Below are 27,899 nucleotides of genomic sequence, written 5' to 3'. Positions count from 1 at the left end.
CATGTTAGCTAGTTCGAAGAAATTTGTAGTCATATTTAGATAATTAGGCACTTAAGAAAGACAGAAAAAACTCAATGATTATATGTGAGATAATACTAGAAGCATTAACGAAACGCAAATTATGTTTTGATCAACCTAGTTTTAAAAGTAATAAAATAAAAATTAGCAAAACCAAGACACAGGACAAATTAGTTAAATATGATAATTAATATCTACTACCATTATCACAGAATAATAACTAAGGCCCGGATTTTTATGTTTTTACATATTTTTTCCTTTGTATGTACGCTGGTGAAAATATTAAATGTTCGCAAATTACGAAGTAACGAGCCATATAAACCAAAATCACGTTACATATTTTTACATATTTTGAAGTCTGTTACATATTTTCCGTCTACTGTATATATTTTTACATAAATTCAGTTATCTTGCTCCTTTTCGCTAATTTTCTTTACATAATACGCAAATAAAAATAGGCCTATATATGTAATAATAACTCAAAAAGTACTTTATTTAATTATCTGTATTTTTTCCCTCACTTTGTTCAACCGATTTGTCACTTTGTTCAACCGGCCTTTACTTCCTGCGACGTGGAGAGGTCTTTCTCAGCCTATAAAAGGATCCTGAGTGACCAACGACTATCTTTAGCTCCTGAACAATTGGAAAAGTATGTAGTGCTTCATTGAGCATCAGCAAAGTAAGCGCTCTTTTTCTAAGATTTTTTTTCATCATATACAATAATGTGGTTTTCATTTTTCTATGAGACAATTTCATTTGCTACTAGTAAAAGCTTGAAGTATCTGTGGCAAGTTAGTGAATTTTTCGAATACCATCATATAAAATACTTAGTGGTTCATGATGTGCTCCGAAAGTAAGCGCTCGTTATTTTAAATAATATATTTTTTTTCTATTTCGATATTCAATAATGTGATTTTCATTTCCCTGCTAGACAATTTCATTCTTTTTTAAAAAATTGAACCTATTTGTGTCAAGTTAGTGACACTAAGTGTTTGAAGACGCAGTTCATTATATAAAATATTTAGTGGTTTATTTGCATCCGGAAAGTAAGCGCTTTTGTTTTGAAGATTTTTTCTCTTTTGATATTCAATAATGTGATTTTCATTTCTCCACGTGACAATTTTATTTGTTCTTAGTGAAAATTTGAACGTATCAGTAACAAGTTAGTGACAAAGTTTTTCCATTGCGTAAAATTATTTAGTGGTTCATTGTTCGTCCCAAAAGTAAGTGCCTTTTGTTTAAATAAATATTTTTTATGTTTATATTTTCAATAATGTGATTTTTTAAATTTCTTTATACATATTTTCATTTGTTTCTTCTGAAAGTTTGTACGTATCTGTAGGAAGTTACTTACACTTGTTAAGCTTTTATTACATAAATATGTTACAGTATATTAATTAGCTAAGAAAATAGCACAGACACAAAATAAACACGGAAAAATATTTTTACATATTTTCATATTTTTAACATATTTCTTACATATTTCATTGATTTTTGTTACATATTTATGTACATATTTCGGTTCTTTGGACTACATAAAAATCCGGGCCTTAATAATAACCATCCGTCTCGCAATGTCCAAGACAGTCTTGCTAAGTAAATATTTGAACACAATAAAAATGTGTACGTAATTCCTGGTACTGAACACTAAAACATTTCTTCGCACAGTGTTTATTGCCATCACTTGCTAGTAACTCTGCTGATAATCGTATTAGGCATTTTGAGTTTGGCTACAACTCGTGAGACTACAGACAACTTTATTTTATAATTTAGAATTGCCCCCGAAAAGCATGTAGAAGTGAGTCGTGAATTTTGTAACATGAAAAATATAAGTATAACAAAATAATTTATCTTCTTATCATCAGACATTGCAACCCACGTAAAATAGATTTGGAGCACTTCGAAAAAGGAGAAGAACAGATGCATGGATTTGAATATGGACATGCATAAGAAACGCGCGTGACGAACATGATAACAGTTCAGAATGCTAATGTTTAGCAGCTATTCCTCAATGGGTGTTTTTGTTTTCTGGAGCATTCTAGGGGAAAAGATCTAACCCTAGGATCCTGCGTGAAGTGAAATTGGATTTAACCTGATAAATATTCCTAAACACAAATGTCTAGAATGATAGGAGAAGATATAGATTCTGAGAAGGAAAGTAATCTGCTGTGAAGCTCTAGTTTGCATGCACGCATATATAGCTAAAAGAAATTCGTTGAAAGCTTGGAGGATAAAATTAAGGCATTCCTCAAAAGAGCCGTTCTAATAAATTTTGAAAAGAACTTTTCAGTAGATGCATCTTACATTATATTACATTACATTAGAAAATTAAACACGTAAGTATATCTTTTTCTCTGGTGCTCAAAACAAGGAGATCACCTAAGTTTTCTTGTTCCTTAGTTTTCTTTTAATTAAATCTATGATGAAAACTAAACTATAGATCCTAATATTGTTTTCCGAGTTATTCCCATTCGATACACAATATGTACTTACAACTATGTTCGAAACTAGCAAATGATCATATTCAGTGAAACTTTATCTAAGATGGCTACCTCTGGTTCCGCAGAAGAAGTTTAACTTATAGAAGTTGCTAAGTCAAAGTAGTATATGACTGACCTCACTGAGGAAGGGGAAGGTGGGAGATATGAAAGGCCAACATAGGAGACGCAGGACACCAAAAGTTGTGAGGAGTTAGGAGATGATAAGAATGCAGTCTCATCTGAATCAAGCCCAGGATCATATTCACTAGAGGTACTAGACTAACAAAGATATGGAGCCCATGAATTTTACAGAGTGTGCATAAAGGACAACTAAACTGATTGAGAACCTATTGGAGCCTATTATCTATGTGGTTTCATAAATATGCGACCAAATGAAAAAGTTAGAGAGAGAGCAAATTTAATAAGTTTTACTACATGTAAATATTACCACTAACTTTTTGTGATCAATACAAACTTTGATAGATATCAATATAAACTAAAAGCTCTGAAGAAGAATATGTAATTAGTTCGAAACTGTTGTATATGTTAGTACTTCTAAATATATATTGTATTCATAACATTATGTGTATATTTAGATCAAACTCATATATGTTTACAAAATAGCTACACTGTAACCAAGGCTTCCTCAAATTGTGAAAGAAAAAGTGTACAAGAAAGAAATAACAAAGAACTGAAACATTGTGCTTCCAATTATATGAGTTCCGAACAGAATAAATGAAATAATCAATTTACAGTTAAAAACTACTCACTTACCTAATAACAATATATGCAGTGGCGTTTGTCCATCAGCATTTTGATGATTGACATCACAACCACTTGAACACAGTTTTTGAATCAATGGAACAGCATTTGGCAATGTACAGGCAAAATGAAGGGCAGTGTCGTCGATTTGCTGAAAATAGAATGGAAAATGATGTTCACATTCGACCTTTAAATAATAATAATAATAATAAAGATATTTTTACTATATATCAAGACAGTAGTTTGTAGGACATCGTAGAAGGCTGTGAATTGATACTTTTCCTTCTTTTCACTGGATTAATTCATATCAGAAATATTATTATTATTATTATTATTATTATTATTATTATTATTATTATTATTATTATTATTATTATTATTATTATTATTATTATTATTATTATTATTATTATTATTATTATAAAAATTTAATGATTCCCACCAATTTGTATTTAGAAAAATATTTCCAGCAAAGCTTCTGCATACCATTTTTTCGGTAGTGAAGTATTTTTACCAGCTTCGTTCTTAATGAAACCACACTTCTCACCCAATATTTGTGTTTATATGGTACTTAGTTTAAGACCTCTTTGTTAAAACATTTGTAATAATTATAATTACGAACGTAGTTTATTCCTTAGATTCGATTCGATTAGAGTTTAGCGTCCCTTTCAGCATCAAGACTGTGTGAAATGTGGACCTACAGCAGATCCGAACGATAGAACTCCTGTCGGGAGATCCGGGTCTCTTGCGCCAAAGACGCATACCCTAATCATATAGCGAAGAAGGAGCTCACATAGTAGTTTATTTCTGTCAGTTGCTTGCGCCACCCTTGCTCGCTCTTCACACAGACGCACAACAGATTGGAAACCACTGCTCTAAACACGTGATGTTATAATTGGTTTTGAAGACGTATTTCTCAACAAAAAGAAGTCTCGATAATACTACTTCATTCCAAGTATTCCGTAAGCAGGGGTGCCCACAAGAAGGGGCTATGACGCAAACTGCGTCATTGAAATATTTGGGGGGTTAAAAATCTATATAAATATGTTTGAGGGGGTGTAAAAATTAATCGAAAAGATTTTTTTTCATCGAAGAACACCTATGGATAGACAATTGCGGGGGGGTGCGTCATGGACATAAGGGGGATGGGCACCACTGCCATAAGTACTGGAAAATTATGGAGACGAATTCTAAGATTATTATTCTTTGATCTTCGTAATATTTTGAAAACCCTGATAAAAGTGGGCGAAACCGTGACGAACGAATTCTGGAATCCGTCAACTTCATCGAACAGCACTCTACTAATCTGGATTACAACAAATTTTACAGCGCAGTTTCAAAAACTTTACAGACATTTTTCTCTAAAACTTTTAAAATAATATCATCATGGCTGACGATTTTGTAGCCGAAATAATGAAGAAATTACTTGTACTCACAAAGGATTTAGCAAGAAGAGGTTTTTTTTTTTTTTTTTTAATCTTTAATATGTGTAACGAAAAGAAATTATGATTTTTTTATAGTATACAATTTACAGATTAATTTCTATATTCAAAATCATCTTTTCAACTTGACTGAGCTCTGTTACCAATTTCAGTATACTGCACTGATATTCTGTACATCAATTAACAATTTCGTAGCTGGATTTCAAGAATGTTGCAATTTATGCATGTACTTACATTCTAAACCAAAATTCAACCTTTGATAGGTTACTCAGTTGGAAATTTAAACTTGAGTATTAAACATATGTAAAACAATTTAAGGAATAACACACACACACATATATTATAATATCGGATACTTTCCGAAACAGTTTGCGTTCCATCATCAAGAACAGTTGATATTTTTTAATCTTTTAATTTCTGATGATAGAAAGAGAAACTGTTTCGAAAATTAAAATGTTTAGATGTTTAAAAAAGAAAACAAAACAAAAGGAAAAAGAAAGAAAAATCTATTGAGGTAGTTATCTGTTATAATTGTAATAACAAAAATATAGTTTACATCAACAATTGAATACTATAAATTGTTACTCCGTTACTCCGGCTTACTCCGTTGAGCATCGGCAAATAAGAACACAGTCGGAGTTTGATCACAGCTTCCGTAAAAACAAAATTAAACAAAACAAATAGTCCAAAGTCACATTTAAGACAATACTTTCGAATATATTTCATGTACCAATTTCCAATAGATCAGAAAGGTAAAAATATTAAATCGTGTACAAAAATTACATCAAAGTAATTCTAAAAGTTGAAATATGAAGGCAAACTTTAAATAAATATAAGAAATGGTAAGTACAGTTTTTTTTTTTTTTTTTTTTTTTTTTTTTTTTTTTTTTTTTTTTTTTTTAAGTTACAGTGCAGTCTTAACAATAAGACAAAATAATCTTATTTGTCCTTGTGGTATTACAAACTAAGAAACAGATGCAATAGAAGATATTATTGTTTAGAATGATTAGTTTATATTATAGTTTGTCAATTGAATCTAACCTTTGGATTCTCTAAATTTCATTATTGCGTAAATGGAGAACTATTTATGTATATCCATTTATTGATACCTAGTTTATAATATTATTATTGGTTATAATAACAAAAAATATATAATTATTTTATATTATATTGTAAAACTATGATTTAATCTAATGAATTCATACGTAAGAAGAGTAGATTCAGTCAAATCAGTAAGCTACTTTTTCTACCTTTTCTGAACTTCAGTGTTCAACGAAAAAGTAATGCTTTACTTTACATAAGAACTAAACTGGGAGATATGGAATCAAAATACAAAGCAATTCACTTACGCCAATATAGATCTTACACTAAAATCTATCAGAATTTTCCGTTGAAAATAAGTTTGTCTACCTTAGAATAACAAAAATATTAAACTTCGAAAATAAGTCAATGGTGAATTATGCTGCGAGCTCAAAATAAAAGATCACCGTAACTGGCCGACCACTGCGCTGCTACTTTACAATGAATAGCTCTAGGGAGAGCTGCAGTGCTTCCTATAATCCTTATATTTTACATTAGATTAAAAGAAAAAAAAATATTTAAACATGTCCAACCGCTTCTTGTGTGTGATCCATATTATCACGTAATCAAGATGAATATTGAAAAAAAATAATAATGGGGAAGTAATGGCTTACTGGTAGAGCGCTTATCTCTGGTGCGTAGGGTCTCTAGTTCGATCTCCAACCAAGTAAGTTTGTACTGGGTAAATCCTGTTCTTGGGTTTTCTCGGGTCCCCTGTTTCATCCCAGATTCCCGTTCCACCAATTCTTCTACCATCATTCACTTGCCTAAATCATCCGTCTCCCCTACCGTAACGGGCAAAAATGTGGGGCGTTAAACTGAACAATTTAGTTTCATTTTTTCTCAATGGTAAGACAATTGGTTACTGCCAATCGAAAACCTAAAATTTTATTTTTTTAATAATCTTTACATTTGCTTGTTTGCTAACCACCGTTGCAGTGACGACGCCAGACGAGACCAACGGAACAGACGCCTCCCGGAAGCTAACCTTGTCCCTCCAATTGCTCCTCCCTCCGCAACATGATGTATCTTACTGTAAGTCAAGTAAAATAAAACTATCCTTTCGGTACACACAAAAAATAGTTGTCTCTTTCCTCCCAAAAAAGGTATATGACCCTCCACGCGGCCTCCTACTCCCCAAAATAAAGTTAGCGTCGTCACTACACCTTTATCAGCATTGACATTGATATGTAAGTTATGCTGACAAATAAATAAATAAAAAAAAATATTATTCACGTAATCCGTGTTTTTTAGTCGTTTTTCCCTTCTTTCTTAGAAAATAAACAAATTTGATTGGAACTACTTCATAGTCGGACATATAATTGCGGAATCCAAAATTTCTACAGTTCTAATATTCATTGGATGAGATCGAAATAATGATACTTTCTGTACGAAATGATAAGAGACAATACATTAACCATTCTTTGAACTTAAAGTAAAAATAAATAAATAAATAAATAAATAAATAAACTATACCTGGCTTTTGGTATCAGGGTGAGCAGTGGACGTTATGAGCAAATCGCTCATGGGAATAACATTTTCACAGGCTTCAAATTCCTGCAAAAGAACTTCACTAGCCTTCGTATCTGGAATAAAGAAAAACTGATATAAGTAAGATGTATGACACTTTTTAAAAATAGTAACTTAAATTCAACCATAAATTCAAGTTCAAACGACATGTCTTGAAACCAGACGCAAACTGGAAATTTAAAAAGTTTGATTTCAGTTCGTTAAAATGACATTTTGCCTTTATAATGTCCCTTTACCCCTTTACCCCCTCGTTATATATGTCACCATTCTTTTTTTGTTTTTGTTTTTGTTTTAAGTGTTTGTAGATGTAACTTATTGTTTGGTGCGAAAGTAATGTGGATACTATCTTATCTAGAAAAGAACATTTTGGTTATTTTTAATTTCAAAGTACATTCGATAGTTTGTAAGTGATTTACAAAACAACGTATCCTGACTGCGTATACAGTATATGGAATATTACTACTTCTTAACGTTAAGTTGACCGTTTTCATATGTCGAACATTTACTGAAAAGTCTAGGGTGCCCAACTTAATAGGTTTTGCATTAATATGGTTCCGTTTGCTATTGCTAACAATAGGGATATATATTTCTAGTATCACAGACACAATGCCCATCAAATACACATAATATATTTCTTTCTGAAACAAAAAAAAAAATGATAATTTTAAACTACATTCTTTTGTATATTTAGCCAATTTTCAGCTTTTAGTTTTTTTTTTTTTTTTAATTTTGAGTCACTTTTCCTAAGTTTCGATGATTTTTTCGTAATTTTTGGTGTTTTGGTACTTTCTTTTATAAAAAAAAATAGGTTTTGTCATTCTCTTCATTTTGTCAATATGCTCGAGACTTTGTACCGAGGTAAATACATTTTCTCATAAGATGAAAATTTACAAGCAAAACAGAGATGATCTGAACTACAGACATCAGTCTTTGTTTCTGTGTTTTCAAGACAATGTCTCTGTACTGCAACCATATGTAAGGTAAGTGAAAAAACAATTTTCATTAAATATGTCCAAAACTAATTTGTGTGTAGTATTTTTTTAAAAAAATCATTTCTGATGAAATTTGTTACTTTTTCGACGGTCACTATTTTGGTGGAAAGAGGCAGCATGTCTAGGAAGTTCCCACTCCCTCGAATATGTGTCTGTTTTTCATTTTCCGATTTTTCATATACAATTTGTTAATTCTAAATAATAATTAGACGATTTGCGTGGAGGTATTATCTCTTTATTTTTGCAGTAACGCACAGGACACACCATGCTGCACAGTGGACCGAGATGCAGGAAATAAGTGCATTTTACGTTGAATAATTTTGCTCTATTTGTCTTAATAATTAAATTATTTCAATTTATATTTTATTTATTTCACTTAGTTATTTTCATTTAAAACCAAACTTAGCATTTAAACTGAAGAAGCTTTTTTTTTTTTATCGTAGACACGATGTCCATCATTTGGTATTTTTGTCGTATTCGTTTAAAGTTAGAATTACAAATTTAATCGTCATCTTTCCAATTTTAAGGACATTTTTTCAAGTTTTTAGGAACATTTTGCAGGTCATGAATTTCTGCCTCCTAGCCATGACATAGTCCTTCTTATATTATCTGATCTGTTCTCTCCAAAGAAGCATAACCTCCTTTTGCAAGTTACTCAATACCTCTGCAAATAATATTTCACATCCTCACATCCCTCCCTATTCCTCTTAGTAAAAGACAAATCATCTTAAAAAAACTACCATAATATAATAATAATATAACCGGTATTGGTGTTAATTTTTTATATAACTTTCTGCCATTATTGTAACTTGTACTAATCATTTCTCTGCGGACAGTACTATAGTTCTACTTGTGATCGGGAGTATTCGGTTTCATAACCTGGTGAATGAAGTCATTTTCTTATATGGAGATATCAAGCACTGTTCATATCCTTGAGGAATGGAGACCGTTGACTCATCCCGTAGACTTCGCATTAGCTAATTGTAATTCGCGGAAGGCGCATGCGTTACTACCAATCCTCGCTCAGCTCAATTTTGCATTTCATAAAATAAATAGACAATTTATGACCAAAGCATATACGATATGATAAATAATAGCGTTACAGTTTCGACAAAGTATCTTTCCCTTCATCAGACACATTATCTAATGAAGGCAAAGGTTACTTTGCCGAAACTGTAACGCTATTATTTATCAGACAGTGTATGCTTTGGTCATAAATTGTCTTTTATTTTATATTAGAAGTTCCAGAGCTACAATAAATGGTATTTGTATTTCAATCGGAAAGTCAATGTATTTCTCTTACTAAATCACTCATAAGAATGCTTACTAATATATTCAACTTTATTTTACAGTACTTTCTACTAGAAGGCACATTTTAAAATTACTTGTAAACTCGTATACAAATAAGATTTGCAGTCAATTTTGTTTTACTTTAGTTAGTCATAAATTCAAGTTAATCTGAACTTCCTATTATCAGTAAATTGTATTTTTTTTAAAATGTGAAAATGAAGTTTATTTCAAAGGTTAATTCACAGGAGGCATTTCGAACAAAAGAAATAATAATAATAATAATAATAATAATAATAATAATAATAATAATAATAATAATAATAATAATAATAATAATAATAATAATAATAATAATCGAAAAAGAACCAGCATACAGGTGATGTGTTGCGTTGATTGAGAGTAAGGGAAGAGTGTCTGGATTTAGGGATGACGGTCGTTGCCCTGAATCAATAACCATGATTCGCTCATTACCGCTAACTCTTCGTTGCGTTTCCTCCGATGAGCTTCCGGAGTGTCGCAGAACTCAGCTATTACACAAAATGAAATTCTTCTCTTCCTACTTCTCGTCTTCCTATTTTTACGCATTACATAAAATTTTCAAATCCAAAGAAGTTGAGATCATTAGCACTGGCTTGGGATTAAACGTAAACTTCCTGGTGGTGAAGTTAACCTAACTTAACTACGCACTTTTGCATGAAATAACTTGCAATACATGAAAGCCTATCCAAGGGGTAATACTTGAAGTCAGTCACTGTAGTATCGAGAGAGAAAGCTTTCCCTCTGAATTTCCAGGAAAGAAAAAAAAAGTGTTTCTTTTTATATCTAAGTTTACTATCACAAGGCAATTTAATCTCAATATGTGTTACACACCTACTTTATCAAAATTGCCCACTTTTGCAGTTACAGAAATTCCAGCTTATCAGCCTAAGTTGGCAAATTTGCGAAATAGAATCTGATTAAGCAAGTCCACATATACAGGAATGCTGGTACGGTCATGGTCAAAATAAACTTTGCTAAAATATTTATAAATCAGTCAACAACAAAAGTTTTGTATTAAAAATAATTATATATATTTTTATAATATATACAAAAATATATATAATACCGTATATTTTTCGGAATATATATATATTCGGAAAAAAGGGAAGACAAGTACCAAAAGTTTTCAATTTTCCGTATTCCACAGTTTCCCTATGAACTGTTGACCCCTCTTTCGTACAGGGAACACCTCGAATATTTCGACTGCTATTAGGGTTGCTCAGAAAAATCCCCCTTCCCCCCGCAACAAAAGTTATAATTTATGCAGGAAAACTTTTTAACCGAAGTACACAGGGAAGAACGATAATGGAGATAAATGCATTGGATATAAAGCAGGTATTGCTTTTCGAGTTTCTCAGGACATAATTTATGAAGAAAACGCCATTGCTCATAGAGGAATAGGCATCTTTGACCTATTTGCGTCAAAATGATTTACTATATTACTGAGAAAATTTAGACAAAAATCCCTTTAGAATAACAATATACAATATAGTTATTCTAAAGTTACAGTTCCTATGGTCACAATTTACAAACTATTATTTTTTATTTAGCTGCTTCAAATTATTTGGAGTATCACAGAAATGATTTGGCCCTATCCCCTTCTCTTTTCTTCAATAGTGCATGGTTTGTAATACTACGCTAATTTTGTATCTTTTAAATGAAATAAATTTTGAATAACTTTTTTTTTTATTTTAAGGAGTAGGTGAATCTAAGACCAAGATAGGACAATCCTGAGTGACTTTGATAAGCACAAAATAGAATCCATATATACGAGGCTCACTGAAAAAGTTCCCAGAATGTTATTGTTGCTCTTTATTACCACACTATAAGTACACATTTACTTAACCGCCTTCAAAGGAGGCACCTTCAGAACATACATTTCCTCCACCGCTCCTGTCATTACTAAAAGCATTGACGAAAGTCTTCTTCTGGTATCTCCCGAAGTTATCCGTCGCGTTGATTTTGATGTCTTCTACGCTGGCGAAACGGGTATCGGTGCTGTTTCCCTTAAAGCACTGACACTGTAAACTGATTTTAAAGCTAACAAAATAAGTATCTGAAGCAGATTTCTCCAAGTTGCATATGAAGTTGAACCGCATTGTGCATTGTTTGAACCTCAACACTCTACCAACTGATTAGAACATACTCCTCCGTTCAGCTATATTACTCGTAAACTGACTGTTATGACCTGTTCACACTTGTCATTTTCATAACTAGGCAACGTAAGGACTACACTGTACAAGATTCACTGTGATTGTATCGCAAATGCCAAAAACTATAACAACATTCCGGGAACATTTTAACTGCTCCTCGTATATATTGGGTTTGTTTCTGGGGTAATAAATCAATTGGTTTCACTTTTTCTCTCTCTCAAGGGAATAAAAGTTATAATTTGCCCTTGTGGTAATTAGTTATTTTTTTTTTTTTCAGCTTCAGCAGTCACTTCTCGTGAATATTTTGAACTATTGTAATGGACTAACAATTAGCTGGTTTACAAATATAGTGTATAAATAGTTCTAGATACAAAAGGCATTAAATTGTTAATTATTTAGTAAAATCTATATATATAAAAGAGAACGTACAAAATCCTTTGTCCGCTCATCACGCTAATACGGCTGAACCAATTTCTTTCATTTTTGGGGGGTTATTAGGATTTGGACCCTAGATGGTTTTTATCATATCACTTTAATTTTTAATTACCAGTGTCTTGAGATAATTGACCATTCAAGTGTCCATAACGTACAAATCCTTTGTTATTAGTTCATCATAGGTAAAAATAAACGTATTTATATGCAACCCGCATGACCGTGTCACTCGGCGGGTTAACATAAATGACAGGCGATATACAGCGGAAAATAGCTTGAATCTTCTGTTTAAAATTTTTTAATTGATTTGCTTATTTTTACAGACACTTTTACAATATGCCAGCACCGGGATGACCGCAGCGAAGCGGGGCGGGTTAACATAAATGACAGGCGATATAATGTTAAGATTTACTGCAATCTTCTATGGTTTTTTAACAAAGTTTATTGCGTTCCGGGGTGACCGCAGCGAAGCGGGGTGAACGCTGCTAGTATCTAATAAGTATTTAAACTTGATTTTGTAATAATAATAATAATAATAATAATAATAATAATAATAATAATAATAATAATAATAATAATAATAATAATAATAATAAATATAAGCTTAACACACTACCTGAAACTATTTTATCGCCATGCATTTTCAACTATACTTCACGAAGCCAAATTACAGCTGAAATTGACTCCAAACACTTAACACAATAGAACAGTGAACTATCACATAAATGATCATTGCTCTTATTCTGGCGGAAAAAAAACATAATAAACATTCTACTTAAAAACATTTCGCATTCTTTCAACGCATTTCACGATTATTGTTTCTTCAAACCAAAATATTATGATTTATAATACAGTGACCTCTCTTACACGTTTCATTTTCCTCTGCTTCTTGATGCTACTAGAAACAAATATAACTGAACGTGCCTGTTAAGTTTATCCACACAATCAAGGAAACAATATATGTAGAAACATACTTCTTGCTTTTTTTTTTTTTTTCTACAACTGAAACATTTCTGAAGTACGAGGGGCGTTCAAGCTATAACCGGAATTTCACATAAAACAGAAAAATATTCCACTTATAAATCAATGGACTAAAGAAACAGAAATATGGTGTAAATCAGTGTTTCTCAAAGTGTGGGAGGCGATCCATTGCTGGGTCGCAGACCGTTTTTTGATTGGTCACAAGAAGTTTTTCCTTTTAATTATGAAAATTTTATTTTGATGCAGAAACACGTTATGAAGTATTATTCAGAAAATAAAAATTTGGAAGTATTTGTAAAAAAGGTGAAGAGTAAGTGGTTACTCATATCCCGGCCCTGTTGTACAGACAGTAAAGATGCTGGCTTAGGATGGAAAGAAAGTGGGTGAGTCAAAATCTGTCATGGGGTAGGGTATTGCGTCAGGAGTAGTGTTAGCTCTGTATTACCTTTTTATGGAAACGCTTTAACCCTTTCTGCACATAAGTACTGTACAATTTCATATGATACAGTTATAGTGAAAGAATGTCGAAGTATATTTGAATAAAAGTTGGTGGGCCACAAAATAGTTTTTTTTTTATTATTTAATGTGGGTCGCAGTAACAACAAATTTGAGAACCACTGTTGTAAGTACTTCACAGCGTTAACTAAGAGTAAGAAAAATGTCAAATACTAATTATTGAGATAACATTTCAAATGATGAAAAGAAACTTTTTGTGGAAAAAAAAATCTGCCTACAGCACTGGTCATATGCTATTTATTATCACTTGGTAAGGTGATAAGTTGTGTAAGTTTGGTGTTTTGTGTACAACAAGGGGTAGCCAACTAAAGTTTCACGTATAATGAATAATATCTATACTTTTCTCCACGAGTATAATAAATTGTCCTCATTTAGAATATTTGCTATGTCATGACATATGTTTACGTGGACATTATTATGTTCACGAACTTTTATGCGTTTTTTTTTCTTACTATATCCTCTTTTCACCCGTTAACTGATTTCTTATTTATGCATGTTTTCTTATTACTTAAAACTATAATCATCATGAAACTTTAAATTTAATATTCCATTTCAAAATTTCAAACACAGTGAATTCAAGACAGCTTTTTTGCTAATTTTAGTACAGAAAAATATAAAAAGTAAGGAAAAGAACTGATAGTATATATTCATTCTGTAATATAGTTCAGGGACTAACGCAAAAGAAAAAAAAATAGATAAGGGGTTTTGATAGCTTCACCAAAGTACTAGGGCTGTGCGATATGTCGATATATCGATATCGTCGATATCGATATTATCTTATATCGATAATCGATATTGCAAAAATATCGATGTCGATATATCGATATCGTCGATATTCGATATCGATATCCGATATTGTCGATATTCGATATCGATATCCGATATTGTCAATATCCGATATCGTCGATATTCGATATCGATATTCGATATCGATATCCGATATCGTCGATATCGATATCCGATATTGTCGATATTCGATATCGATATCCGATATCGTCGATATTCGATATTGGTGTTTCACACTTCCTCGAAAAAATTGCGGCGGGTTTTGCTTATATATATATATATATATAACGCTTTTTGGCTCGCGATAGTAGCTGCATTTGCATTTCTTAACCGAATGAAACCAAACTGCACGATACTCGTATGAGGCAGGAAAACGCCCCGTTTCATGATTCAAATTAATGTAGGGCTTGGGGACTATGCTTCCCAACATTCCATGTTAATATTTAATTTTCTCTTTTGACTTCATTTCTTAACAGAATGAAGCCAAATTTACAGAGGATTAGTATAGGTTAAAAATTTGGTTACTTTTGAAGATAGTCTAAATCGGCGGCGGTATGGTAGGGATGTTTCTACGTCTACTTAATCCACCTAAATATTGTGTATTTAACTTATATTAACGGCTACACTTCTTCACCGAATCAAACCAAACTTTGTGCAAAAATTGTATTGGGCAGAAATGATGTTCCTTTCGAAGATAAATCCAAAACCAGTGCAGGGCCGGGGAGCTATGCCCTCCAAAATATTTCTCATCATTAACATGGCTGCATTCGTTAACAGAGTCAACTTGATATCCTCACTACAATTAATGTTTGTGCTGTATTGCCACTGCGAGTGAAGAATCAAATGCCTGTGCTAAAATTTGCTTAAATCTAAACAGACAGGGAAACAAGAATTTACTAGTTTTTTGTGCAAAGTAGTAATTTTCCGTTTATTTGTATGTGGTTACTAGATGTAAGTTGAGCCACATAACTCAGCCCACTAAAACAAACAAAAGCCTCCATTCTGTCATTTCACTACACAGACCTACATATTCTGTTTAGAGAGTATTATCACTTCCCTATTTCTTCAGATTTGCTTAAGTATTAGAATATGCATTATTAGGTGCGCTGTTATTAGGAATGATTTAGAACCTTTCTAAATTGATTTCATAAGCAGAACTGAATAATGGTATAAGACGTAAGGTTTAGCAGATATGAGTTTGCACAAAACCAATAAAAAGAAACCTCTTAAGTTCATGTGGGAGATGTCACGTCTTTGCGTAAACCTCTTTAATACAAAAAGATTATCAATTTAATAATAACATGAAAGAGATCTCGATTGATCGCATGCTTTTTTTAATTGGATATTAAAATAGAGTCCAAGTGTTAAATTTGTAAAGCCAACGGATTAACTTAGAAGAACACAAACACACAACTCACACATACAGAGAAAAATTAACAATAACTGTCTTGTTTAGAAATATGCCTATTAGCACTGAGTATTCAACTAGAAATGTATGATGCATTGAAGTTCATGACACTGCTATTTAGGAACGAGCTCTTTTGTTCATGGAAAGAAAATCAGTTGTTTCGCATGTTCTGCACTAACTGTAAGTGAAGTATGAGCATCAGTTATGATATTGCATCCACAACTAAATACTCTTTCCGATAGAACGCTGGTACCTACACAAATACTTACGAGCCAGAAGAGCTAATTTTGGAAATTCACTGTCATGAGATTTCCTCCAGTGAAGGAGGGTTTTTTTCCATATCTGTAGGCAGTGGTGCTATTCTAATTTTTGGTGACTGGTTATATCAGCGTTTCCCAACCTTTTTCAACTTGCGGCACACTATAGGTGTAACATGAATTCTCGCGGCACACCCATTTTATATATTATTTGTAAATATAAAATACCGTAGTATTTTTATGTGATTACTGATCTCCTTACAGAGAAGAAAGCTCGATCACTGATTTTTGCCCGTCGTAAATTATTATGCTTATTTTTCATTCTAATTTTAAAATGGAAAACAATTACAAAGAAATATAAGACCCGGGTTTTTAAAAATCCACTTTCTCTTTCAAAAACTGTACCTAACCATTAACTAAAAGGGAAGATCACTAAATAATGAATAAATAAACAAATCTCCTATACTTTTAAAACACAAATGTATGCATATTTGCTTTGTTGAATTAATTGAATGATGTGTTAAAATTTCAAGTTACGAAATAGTCTTCAGTAATAAAGAAGCAATAATGGTCATGATAATGATAAATACGTTTTTCCATCATTAAAAATGTACAGAAAAGTAACACAGTCTGAAACTTAAAATTGTAGATTTATAGTAGAGATCCATAGTAATGTGAAAAACAAATATACATTTCCCCCTATGTCTTGCATTTGATTCCTATAGAATTTATAATTTGTTTCGATTTCCTCGCGGCACACCAGCGGCCCATTCGTGGCACACCGGTTGGGAAACGCTGGGTTATATATATATATATATATATATATATATATATATATATATATATATATATATATATATATATATATATATATATATATATATATATATATATATATAATATTAGAGAGAGATAGTAGATGGATACATAGAAAGATATCTCTCTCCAGTGGCTAAGGGCATGGGGGCCACCCCGCAGACAACGTGAAATGGGGCCCTTTTCTACGTCCTACATCACAATTTAGGGGCCTCGTGATGGCCTGGGCCCCCCGCAATGCGGAGTCTGCGGGGCCCTTATTTACACCCCTGTCTCTCTCCCTCTCTCTTAGGAAGCAAATCATGCAAGATAAACAAAGGCAAATTTTTCACTGGATACCACAAATGACAAGTAGAGACCTACACAGCAACCCAATATAAGGTGTTGTGACAAAATTAGGTAGCACTGCGAATATCTTGGAAACGAATTATCCAAAATAGATGTTTGTCAAGAAGTATTGGAAACACCTTAACCCAGCAATGGATCAACAATTATTGATAATGGTATGTATGCGTTTGAAATGTAAATAACCCTCACCACTGCACTCATGTGATCCCAGTTTTCATTCTTGATATCTAACCAGCCCATTTGAAATTAAGAAAAAATCGCTTATACCTTATTCTGAGAGATCATATATCTAACCCTGTAGCTGTAAGAATTTCTAAGAACAAAGCTAAACAAACAAACTTGCTCGTTCTTGTGTATAACTGAATAAAATTTACTGTTATGCCTTCGTATAACAAACGGTTTACCAAACTCGAAATATATTAACAACCGATTCTAGCGAACCGGTGCGAACCGGCTGAATAGCACCACTGTTTATAGATGGCACTGAAAGATATGCATCGATTTCCTGTTGCAGTGAGACATCAAATGATTATCACAAAAGAGAAACGGGGATTCCCCGATTTTGCTTTTGTTGATCGGGTACGTCATTCGTCCATATTTGAAATGAAATGAAATTTTTGAGTTTTACGTTCAACGATTATGCCGGTTAGGCTAAAGGAGACAGTGATAATGAGAAATGAATGAAAATGGTGAAATTAAGAAAGTGGGAGGAAACAGGAGAACCCCGAGGAAACCCACGCAACGGTGTTTGTCCACCACAAAGTTCACTTGGCAAGAGCAGGGTTTGAACCCGAGACCTGATGCACCAGAGGTGAACGCTCTACCACTGAGCCACCACGGCCTCTATCGTCCATATCTGGATCAAGTATTGTTTGTGCGTAAGCTTAAAATACAACACACGCACGTGTTATGATATAGAAAGAACTCTTTCTCTCTCAAACACATACCGCCACACGTGCACATTCACAAATGCATATACATGAAATAAACACCTACACACAAATAAAACACGCATATTCTATGTCACTGTGTTTCACTCTCATTATTTCCTCAATGATGACCAATATGATAAAGACAATTCAATGAATATTTTTATTAACTTTTTCGGAGAAAAGAGTGATGGATTAGAAGGAACACAAGTCTGTTTTCTGTGACTAACAAGTATTCTGAGATATCCCCCATTGAATCGTTTTGAGACCAGATTGTTTATATCAACATGAATGAAATGAAATGAAATCTTTAAATTTTACGCCCCACGGTTATGCCGGTTAGGCTAAAGGAGACGGTGGTTATGAGAAATGAATGAAATGGTGGAATGAAGAAAGTGGGAGGAAACGGGAGAACCTCGAGGAAACCCACGCACACGGTGTTTGTCCACCACAAAGTTCACTTGGCGGGGACTGGGATCGAACCCGGAAGACCCAAGCACCAGAGGTAAACGCTCTACCACCGAGCCACAGCGGTCCCCATCAACATGAATATTCAAGACCAATCAATATGTTGAATATCCATATTTGATATTGTCGATATCAATATTGGATGTTGTCGATATCGATATTTGATGTCGATATCGATATTCGATATTATCGATATCGATATTCGATATTGTCGATATCGATATTCGATATTGTCGATATCCGATATCGATATTGTCGATATAGATATCCGATATCGATATTCGATATCGATATCCGATATTGTCGATATCGATATCGATATTGTCGATATCGATATATCTATTCGATATCGATATCAGAAAAATATCGAATGTCGATATCGAAATTTCGATATCGCACAGCCCTACACTACTTCCCTAAATCTATACCCGTCAGTTTGTAGTCTAACAAGTAAAAATTGAAAACCGTTTATGATGGTTCCTGTTGAGGATTCATTCGTCTTTACAAATCATAGTTCAATTTATGATGTCACAAGTATCCGTCGTTGAAATTTCTGTACTGTTAGGAAGTTTTCGAAATAATTATTAGTTAATTAGGTTGTAACTCCCTACTTTTTCATAATTGTCATATTGTTTATTGTTATTTGGTTCTTTCTCACACGAACGTAATGGGTAGCGCAGTGAAGTCATTAAATATATAGAGTGGCACAAAAGTAGGTATACAGACCTGTGTGATGTTTTAATTGATGTTTAAAACATCATATCAAATATGATGTTTTAATTGATTAAGCTAATGAATTTATTTGCTTCGATATTTTACGAGCTTAAGGTATAAGTGAAAATAAATTAAGAACAAATAATGAAGAAACTAAGTTAACCTGCATCGATAATAAGTAAATGATACAAAATGACATGATTCAATCAGTACGGGACCATATAACTACTTTTGGGCCACCCTGTATACATAGTAGAATAATGATAATACCTTACTGTGCATTTTAAAAATACAGATGAGTAGGGTTGCTACCAAACTAAAGTTTACGGCTATCTCGTCTCGAAAACGTATCATGAAAGCGAGCGATGCCTCGTCTCGGAAATATGTATGTTATTTATTTATTAGAAGAGCTCTGTTTCATCTCATCTCATGGACAACCTTACAGAAGAAACATAAGGTGACAAAAGAGAAACATGACATACAGTACTCACCTTGACAAGAGGTAAGCTCCTTCTCGCCAAAGGACATTAGTCTTTCGGCACAGGGTAGAAAATTTTGGTGATGAGGTGCGGAAAACACAAACGTCGACCCAATTGTGGCTCGAGGTGAGGACTTAACATGACTTAGTTTGCACGATCGTTGACTGACCGTCTGTCCGTCTGCCTGTGGTCGACATCGGAGCGGCGTTGGGGGCCTCAACTCCAGTTCAAGTCGTAGTAGTTGTAGTGTGTTGAACATCGTGCTTCCATCCCTAAAAAGAAAGAATTAAAATATTAAATTTGGCATCAAAATACAAAAAAAAAAAAAAAAAATCAATCAGAACGAAGTCATATACAAAATGTTTCGCATAAAACTTTCTATGGTTTATTCTAGATAAGTCTGTTAATACTGAATCGAAACCCGTCTATTGGTTTGAAAAAAGAAAAAAAAATAATCGCGTGATGTAAGAAATATCTACAGATTTTGCATATACTTTCATACAATTAATTTTCTTTCTTTTTGAAGTTGGTTCAAAAGCGGATACAGTTCAAGGTATACATTAGGAGATGAATAATTTATTCAATTTACATTCTGTCTATTTTTAAGGCTTAAGTTAGCCAGAAATTTCCTACTCACAACAAAAAACTAAAACTAGTGTAATTTCTAATCTACACAGCTGGAGTGCACTATCTGAGCAAGATTCGAAATAACTCTTCTTCTTCTTCTTCTGTGCCATTGAGCATTTACCACGGATGACGTGCAATAAATGTTAGCTTTTTTATTGGATATATTGTCAAATTTAGTATGTTTGCCTGGGAAATTTCTCTAATCTAGGGAAATTTCGCAAAAAGGGAATATTTCAATAACGTGAAAATCCAGGAAAATTCCCGCTCTGACTGGTTGACCAAAATGAATGCTTAAATTTCTCTTTGTTCTTCAGAAATAAACCAACATAATAGCTAGAATTTGTGGGTGTTCAAAGTAGCATAACTTGTATCTATTGTTGGCTGGATGTGTTTTTTTAAAATAAATAAATAAATAAAATTAAAATGGAAGATAAAGTAAATAATAGAAGAAAAAGCAAATCGATATAAACAAATGTAGTTGACAATTCATTTAATATAGCTAAATCTTATCTTATAACTTCTATCATAGGAATTGGACATACAACAAACTAGGGAAAATTTGATAACAAAAGGGAAAATTAACAGTCAGTTGAGGGAAATCCTCTTAAGGAAACCCACGAGTAGTGTCAACGTAGATGAAAATATAATGTTCTGCATTAAGCCTTGTGATTGTGTATACTAATTCTTAGATTTCGCATCTCCTTAGCAATAGCTATTACGATATTTTTACTAAAAAATCTTTACAAAAATCGCCTTAATACTTCCTGATTTAACAGTATTTGTTAATTTCTGCCATACGTTTGTAGTCTATGAGGAGCGCATCGTGGCTTAGTTATACATAGGCAATAGCGTCAAATAACTGACTTCAATTAATGTGACAAAAAGATTCCTTTAGATCAAATGGATTTACCGCGAAATTCCAATATAAATACTGCACATTAGCTATTATATTGTGTACGATTATTTCAAAACGAATTAAACAAATAATATCGTAAAATGCTGTACTGAAATTGAGTGAGGAAGTTACGTGCTTTGTAACATTGTCAGAAACGTCACTCAAGATTAAAGCATACTTTATTAGAAGATATAAACAATTGAAAACAGCTAAAATTAAAAAAAAAAAAAAAAAAAAACATTATGTGGCGGACATCAACTAATCTCAGTTAAAAACAATACCTAAGCACTAAGAGTTAATAAATCTGAAGATAGGCAGTTAACCGCGAGGATAGATGTTTGCGAGGTTTTTGAACATGGATCAGATTACGGTCATCTTCGGTTAGTCCTCTTTTAACAAAAGCCAAGCATGTCTATTTCAAGCACCAACGAACCGACCAAACCACACAGAACCACGACCACGAGATCTCACGCAACTCCGATAGGAAAAAGAAGAAAAAATAACTAAAACGCGAGACAGGTGTGAATACATATATTATGCTAGTATATAGCCACACACAATGCCAGTCATTTAAGAGGATCTTGGCTTATCTATCAAAAGAAAACGTCACAAGAGCTACTATTAAAACGCACCTGGACCGGAAGTTAGTTCATTTTTCGCAAGTTCGTAATGTTAGTTTTCTATGTGAGGGTTTTTGTTTTCTTCAACTTGAGCGCTTTGCGACATTTCTTCAAAAAATTTTCTTTACTAGTTTCCTAACACTGGATTCAGTTTGTATTGTTTTCATTGGCTTTCAGAAGGAAAATCATTGGCGATTCAATGATTTAAAACTCCCGAATTGTAAGACTAACACACAAACTTTACTACCCAGGATAGAGTAAAAGGATATTAAAATTAGCATAATACAGGTTATATGAAATGATATGGCAACTTATAAGTCAGATAGCGTTTGGTTGTTTCTGATACTTCAAACTTTAATGAATATGCCAAATCTTGGATTTTGTTGATGTGATAAGTTGTGTTGACTGCACTACGAATATCTCGTTATAGAAAGATAGCTTTCCTATTGCCTCTAATACGTCACACTGTGACTAGGTGCATGTGTGTGTGTGTAAACATGGTTATGGTAGATTTGAAATCTCATAATTTAGGCTTTGTGTGTAGCCATGAAAAAAAAAAAAAGCTCCTATTACATAAATTAGTATTGGGTAGGTTTTCATATGTTAATTTCTAGTAAAATAACAGTTGAGTTTTAAAGTTTGCATTAACGAAAAGAAGAATTTGACTCGGAGAGAAAGAAAGAAAGAGTAAACGTATGTAAGCAGGAGGTTCAAGAAATGTCTGTGGAAAAAAAAAAAAAAAAAAAAAAAAACTTTTCAACACTAAGGTTATGTGAGGTGTGGACCACACACAATTCTTTCAGAAATACAGCCCGGATCTTCTGAAACATTTAGCCATAAGAAACTCAAAATTTATGGTGCTTAATGTAAAAATAAACATTTAATCCAAAATTAAATTCATCAAAGGTAAGCCACTTATCAGCAGTAAGAGTAACAGTTTAAAATCCACATACATGCGCACAAAAAAGGAAGAAAATGTTACATTTTGTTTTGAGAAAAATGAAGAAATGGCACTAACTAGTAAGACTATAAAAGCATTGGGCGGTCTAAGGGCTTCGCTATAATCCATTATAATCAATCGTGTCACACACACACAAGAAAAATATAAAAGCATTGTTTTTGATTTTTATTTATTCATTTTTTTTTCACTACGCCATATCCTCATCGTTGGGTTAAAATAAGAAAATTTAGTAATATGTTTTGTTAGTCAGTCACTTTTTATTATTACTGAAGCGCTCTATCAGTCATTTTCGATCATTTTTATATATCTCCACCCTACCCCAAATTGCGGGGCAAAATTAGGATTTAAATGGCATCGGAAGTGTCACTGTTCATTTCAGTGACCCCAAAAAGTATGTTTTCGGCACTAATATCGGTCTTTTTTTAATAATTTTGAAATGTCTTCTCCTCCCCTTCCCTAACTTGCACCCGTCAAAGTGAAATGATAAAAAGCATCCCAGGCCCAAACCTCATCTATGTGACAAATTTCATCGAGTTTAAGAGCTATTAAGTTTTATTTATTTTTATGTATCTCCCCTTCCCCTCCCCTACGTTGTATCGTCAAAGCGAAATGATAAAAAAACATCTCAGGTACCATGTTGAAAATTTGATCGAGATCGATCACACTGAGATAAGCGAAAACGACCCTATGAACATATAGCATGGGCATATTGGCAGAGTTAGCGAGGGCCGATGTTTGTTGCATTACTTAACTTACACCCTGTACATCAAAGTCAGGGGGCATTCCCGTCAGACCACTTGTGTCTTGCCTATTGTAGTTTCGCATGTGAAACCAAACTAAATCACGAAGATCTCCTAGATGTTATACTGCACATGTCGACTCCAGACCATTTTTGGTTACATAGCTGGTTAGGATACAAATTAGTAGTGATAATTACTCTTACAGTAAAGCAATAAGCAACAAAAAAATTTATGTGAACATATTGTATTATTATCGAGTTTACGTCCGTGTTCAAAATTTCTGAACTCTAGTAAATTGAACCTAGAGTTACAGGAAGGACTTTCTGACAGAGTAGGGAACATTGTGTATAATATAATTGTAAACAGCATTAACATATGTGCAAACTTAAATGCTGACCTTGTCTATTACAATAGCTTGTTGTTTAACGATATAATTCTTATTCTTAATGTAAAGTGTGTTAAATTGAAACTGCAAGATTTGAATAAATAAATAACAAAACAGGATAACGACCGAATGAAACGCATCGTAAAAAAAGGAAAGAGGAATAAACTTATCAATTTGTAAAACAATGGTACCATCACTGACAGGTCTAGCGCAAAAATTTGGAATTAATTATACTTCTCCGCTAATCCCCTAGTTTGGACGTAAGATTATTCTCCTTAATATTGTGTATCAATTCCTATGTTCTTTCCCCTCCCTGTTTTACCTCCCATAATACATTCTAACACATCTCTAATAAGCGATTAACGATTCCTATTCTATTTCTCCTCAAATAATGTTCTTTCGATTTTTTCTTTTTTTTTTATCTATCACTAGTACTGTTTGCTGTTTACAGAATCCCTAGGCAGTGAAACAAGATTTCATTTTTTATTTTTTTTTTATTTTTGTAATTTAGCAAATAAAGTTTACTTTTATTGTTTATTTGTTTATATATTTGACTTAACTCCAATATTTCTATGTACAGCACAGAAAATTCATTTCATCCCCTAGCCGAGGACCGCTGCGAGATAGGGGCCCTACGCAAAGTTTGCCGCTGACTGTCTCCCTCACCTCAATTAATTATCACTTCCTCATTTGGCTTTTGTTTCATTCAGCTAACTTTCTCCACATTTTTCTCCATTCATTTTTCACCATTCTTTTCTGTGATATCCACATTTTACTCTGTAAACTTCACAAGAAACGTTTGGTGAAAAATTAAAAAAAAAGGGGGGGAAAGGAAAAGAATAGAAAATGGCGATTTGTATTTTAACAAGTTAAGTCCTCCCTTCCCGATGGTCTACTATGCCGGTGAAGCGTACCCATTGTGGTTCGAGTGCTTCTGAGGAGCATGGACATTTTTTTTTAACTATTCCCCAAGTTTCTTTGTTCGAGTCTCTAATTCTTGTATTGGATTAAGTAGAAAAGTGATTTAGCAGAAGAACATAGATACAAATGTCTCAGTTGAGGATACTTTAGAACTAGCGAGCGCGTTTCATCCCGAATTCTTTAAATTTTGAACGCATTATGGTGATTTGAATTCCATCAGACTAGTGAGGTCCGCGCCTCATATACGCTCGGTGCTGAGAAGGAAGCTAACTACAAACCAATAACAAGCAGAAATTGACTTAAACTGCATCATACCCACATTTGTCTTTGTCTTTTTCTTTTTTTAACTATAGACATAATCTGAGAAGCCTTTTCGTTACTCTAGTTCAAACCAGAGAACTCACTAGTAATAAGCAGACAAAACAGTTATATACAAATATTATCTTAAAGAAAAGACACTAATTTCTAGTTTCCGTGTTTTTATGAAAGAACATTTTCGAAAACAGAGAGAAAAAAGTATATTTGTGAAGGGAATCGTGTGAGTTGCAATCACAAATTTTAATCACTTTATTTAAACAGGGAGACAGTGTAGCGGGAAAAAGAGCGCGAGAGAGGTAAGAGCTGTGTCAGATTTACGAGCAGTTGGAGATGGGCCAAGTGTAGCACCGGGCCAACGCCCTCGCACGACTCCAATCATCATCGTGCTTGCTGTAACAGAGAACACTTTTTCTTCTTTATCCTAGAACACTTTTTTTTCATCTCTAACGTGACACAGTGAGGAGAGAATGACGAAATGGGAAGAAAGAAAAAATAGACTGCGATCAGCATGTTTGCCATTATCTCTTACAAACACAAGTGGTTGCGGCTATGCGAACGTCAGTCAGTTGTAGAAGACATTGGCGAAATCTTTTCTTTCCGTGGGGTCTTCTATGGATGTTTCGTCACTGAACAATTTAATAGCCAACAGGAGTAATATGGCACAAGAAAACAAAAAAAAAAAAAAAAAAAAATGTGAAATGAAATCACTGTTCGCACTCGTTAACGGCGAGATGAGTTCTACACATTTACCTTCCAATAGTGACGTACACAGAATTTCATCAACGGACAGACAGCGAAGAGGAAGTGGATTCAGACATTTAAGTCATATAGCTTGTGGACACGTGTATTAAAAATAAATTATTTAAAAGTACTCGCTGAGCAAAACAATGCATTTATTGTAAGTGTAACAGTTTCGCCAACAGTGTAACACTTGGCTTCACCAGACTAATGTGTCACATCAAACTAATGTGTCTGATGAAGCTAAGTAGATAGTTGGCGAAACTGTTACACGTTAATAATTTTTACAATAAACATGTTGCTTAGCTCACCAAGTAGTTTAAATCAAATTTAAGACTATTACAGGGAAAGCTTGTACAATCAGCGACAAAAATTCCTTCCGTTTGGTAAAATTTGTATTGGAAATAATGGTGGTATAGCTGGTGTTTTGTAAATAACGGTGGTGGTAACGTAAGAAAAATTACATTCTTTTTAATTTATTGAAAAAGTGTACTCAAATTGTCCTTCCATTCCGATGTTATATGCGAAACTAAATTCATCAAACGAAAAAAAAAAAACTTTTGTCGCTGACTGTACAATGGAAAATATTACAGCGTAAATTTTGTACTCATACTTAGGAAAAAAACAAATAACCTCTCCTCCCTCGCCGTCGCTACTACCTCTGATCTGTGACATTCTAAGACCACCGCACTTAGCTATTTCTTAATTCAAGTAGTTCCAAACTTGCTTCAAGTTTCTGAATCAACATTGAAGCTGTATACTCCTATCCGGTATTTTATCTAGAACCAAATGTGTTAAATAGTAGCCGCTCAGATACACGAAAAATATTAGAATGCTTTTAGACTATGGAAAATGTTGATTAACGAAGCGAAACTTCCGCTATTCGACAGACAGGAGAAAAATGCCATTTGTGTGCATGTGTAACTTCAATAACATAATAATATTTTGAAGATTAACGTCTCTTTTTCTGCGTCGAAGTGAGACAGGATGCATTGATAGAGGGATGAGAGACAGGGACTAACATCGAGTATTCAACCCAGGACCAAGTGGTACAGGTGGCTGCTATTTGTCCACAAAGGGAAACAACAAGATGTTAATGAAGTATGGAATTTGTTGTTTGAAGTTTATCAGTCACTTCTTTTACTTGATGTTGAAATTCATATGAGGAGAAAACTCATCTGCGTAGACCCAATTTGGAAGTTTCCGCATGCATAGGGCACTAAGAGAGGTGAAGCAAATAGATTGTTAAACCATGTATTAAAAAGTTGCTGAACGTATGAAAGAACAAGAATTTTAGGAATTATCAAAAAAAAAATCAAAAGATTGCGATCTTGGCCAATAATGTTTTTGGATCAGGGTCCTCAAAATTTTTGAACGGCCCCTAAATCGAGTTTTCGTATTTTCTACGGAATAAGCATATCATACTGAGTTAAGTGATACTTTGGGTTTGGCTACACTATATGTAGTTCTCTAGGTATAAGACCTACAAGAAATTTTTTGATTGAAATATATTGTATCTTTTGACTAAAAAAAATATCTGTTCGAACACAATACTTCTCTTCAAAAGAAAAAGGAAATCATATGAAATCTTTCAATTCAACGTCCCACGTTTATGCTAAGGGAAGCGCATGATTAAGGCAAGTGAATGACGATATAATAATTGGTCGAATGATAATGAGGGAGGAAACGGAAGTACCCCGAGAAAACCCACAGACACCATATTGTCTAGCAAGCTTAATTGTCCGGAAATCGAACCATGGAGCTTGCACACCAA

The 27,899-nt window shown here is 33.3% G+C and overlaps 1 protein-coding gene across 3 annotated transcripts in view; it reads right to left on the bottom strand.

The window, feature by feature from the left end:
• The window catches only part of LOC145693087 (ankyrin repeat and SOCS box protein 6-like), a 161,851-nt gene that overhangs the window by 10,188 nt on the left and 123,764 nt on the right, over positions 1 to 27,899 (bottom strand). For all 3 annotated transcript variants that reach the window (XM_081768768.1, XM_081768769.1, XM_081768770.1), the window contains exons 2-4: positions 19,933 to 20,192; positions 7,259 to 7,368; positions 3,273 to 3,411 (exon numbers count right to left, since the gene is read on the bottom strand). In XM_081768768.1, coding sequence (XP_081624894.1) covers positions 3,273 to 3,411; positions 7,259 to 7,368; positions 19,933 to 20,192 — 509 coding nt within the window. The remainder of the gene's footprint in view (positions 1 to 3,272; positions 3,412 to 7,258; positions 7,369 to 19,932; positions 20,193 to 27,899) is intronic.

The sequence above is a fragment of the Thermobia domestica genome, chromosome 8 (genome assembly GCF_964235325.1).
Source record: "Thermobia domestica chromosome 8, izTheDome1.hap1.1, whole genome shotgun sequence".
In the NCBI taxonomy this organism is placed as follows: domain Eukaryota; kingdom Metazoa; phylum Arthropoda; class Insecta; order Zygentoma; family Lepismatidae; genus Thermobia; species Thermobia domestica.
This window is presented reverse-complemented; position numbering and strand designations above follow the sequence as displayed.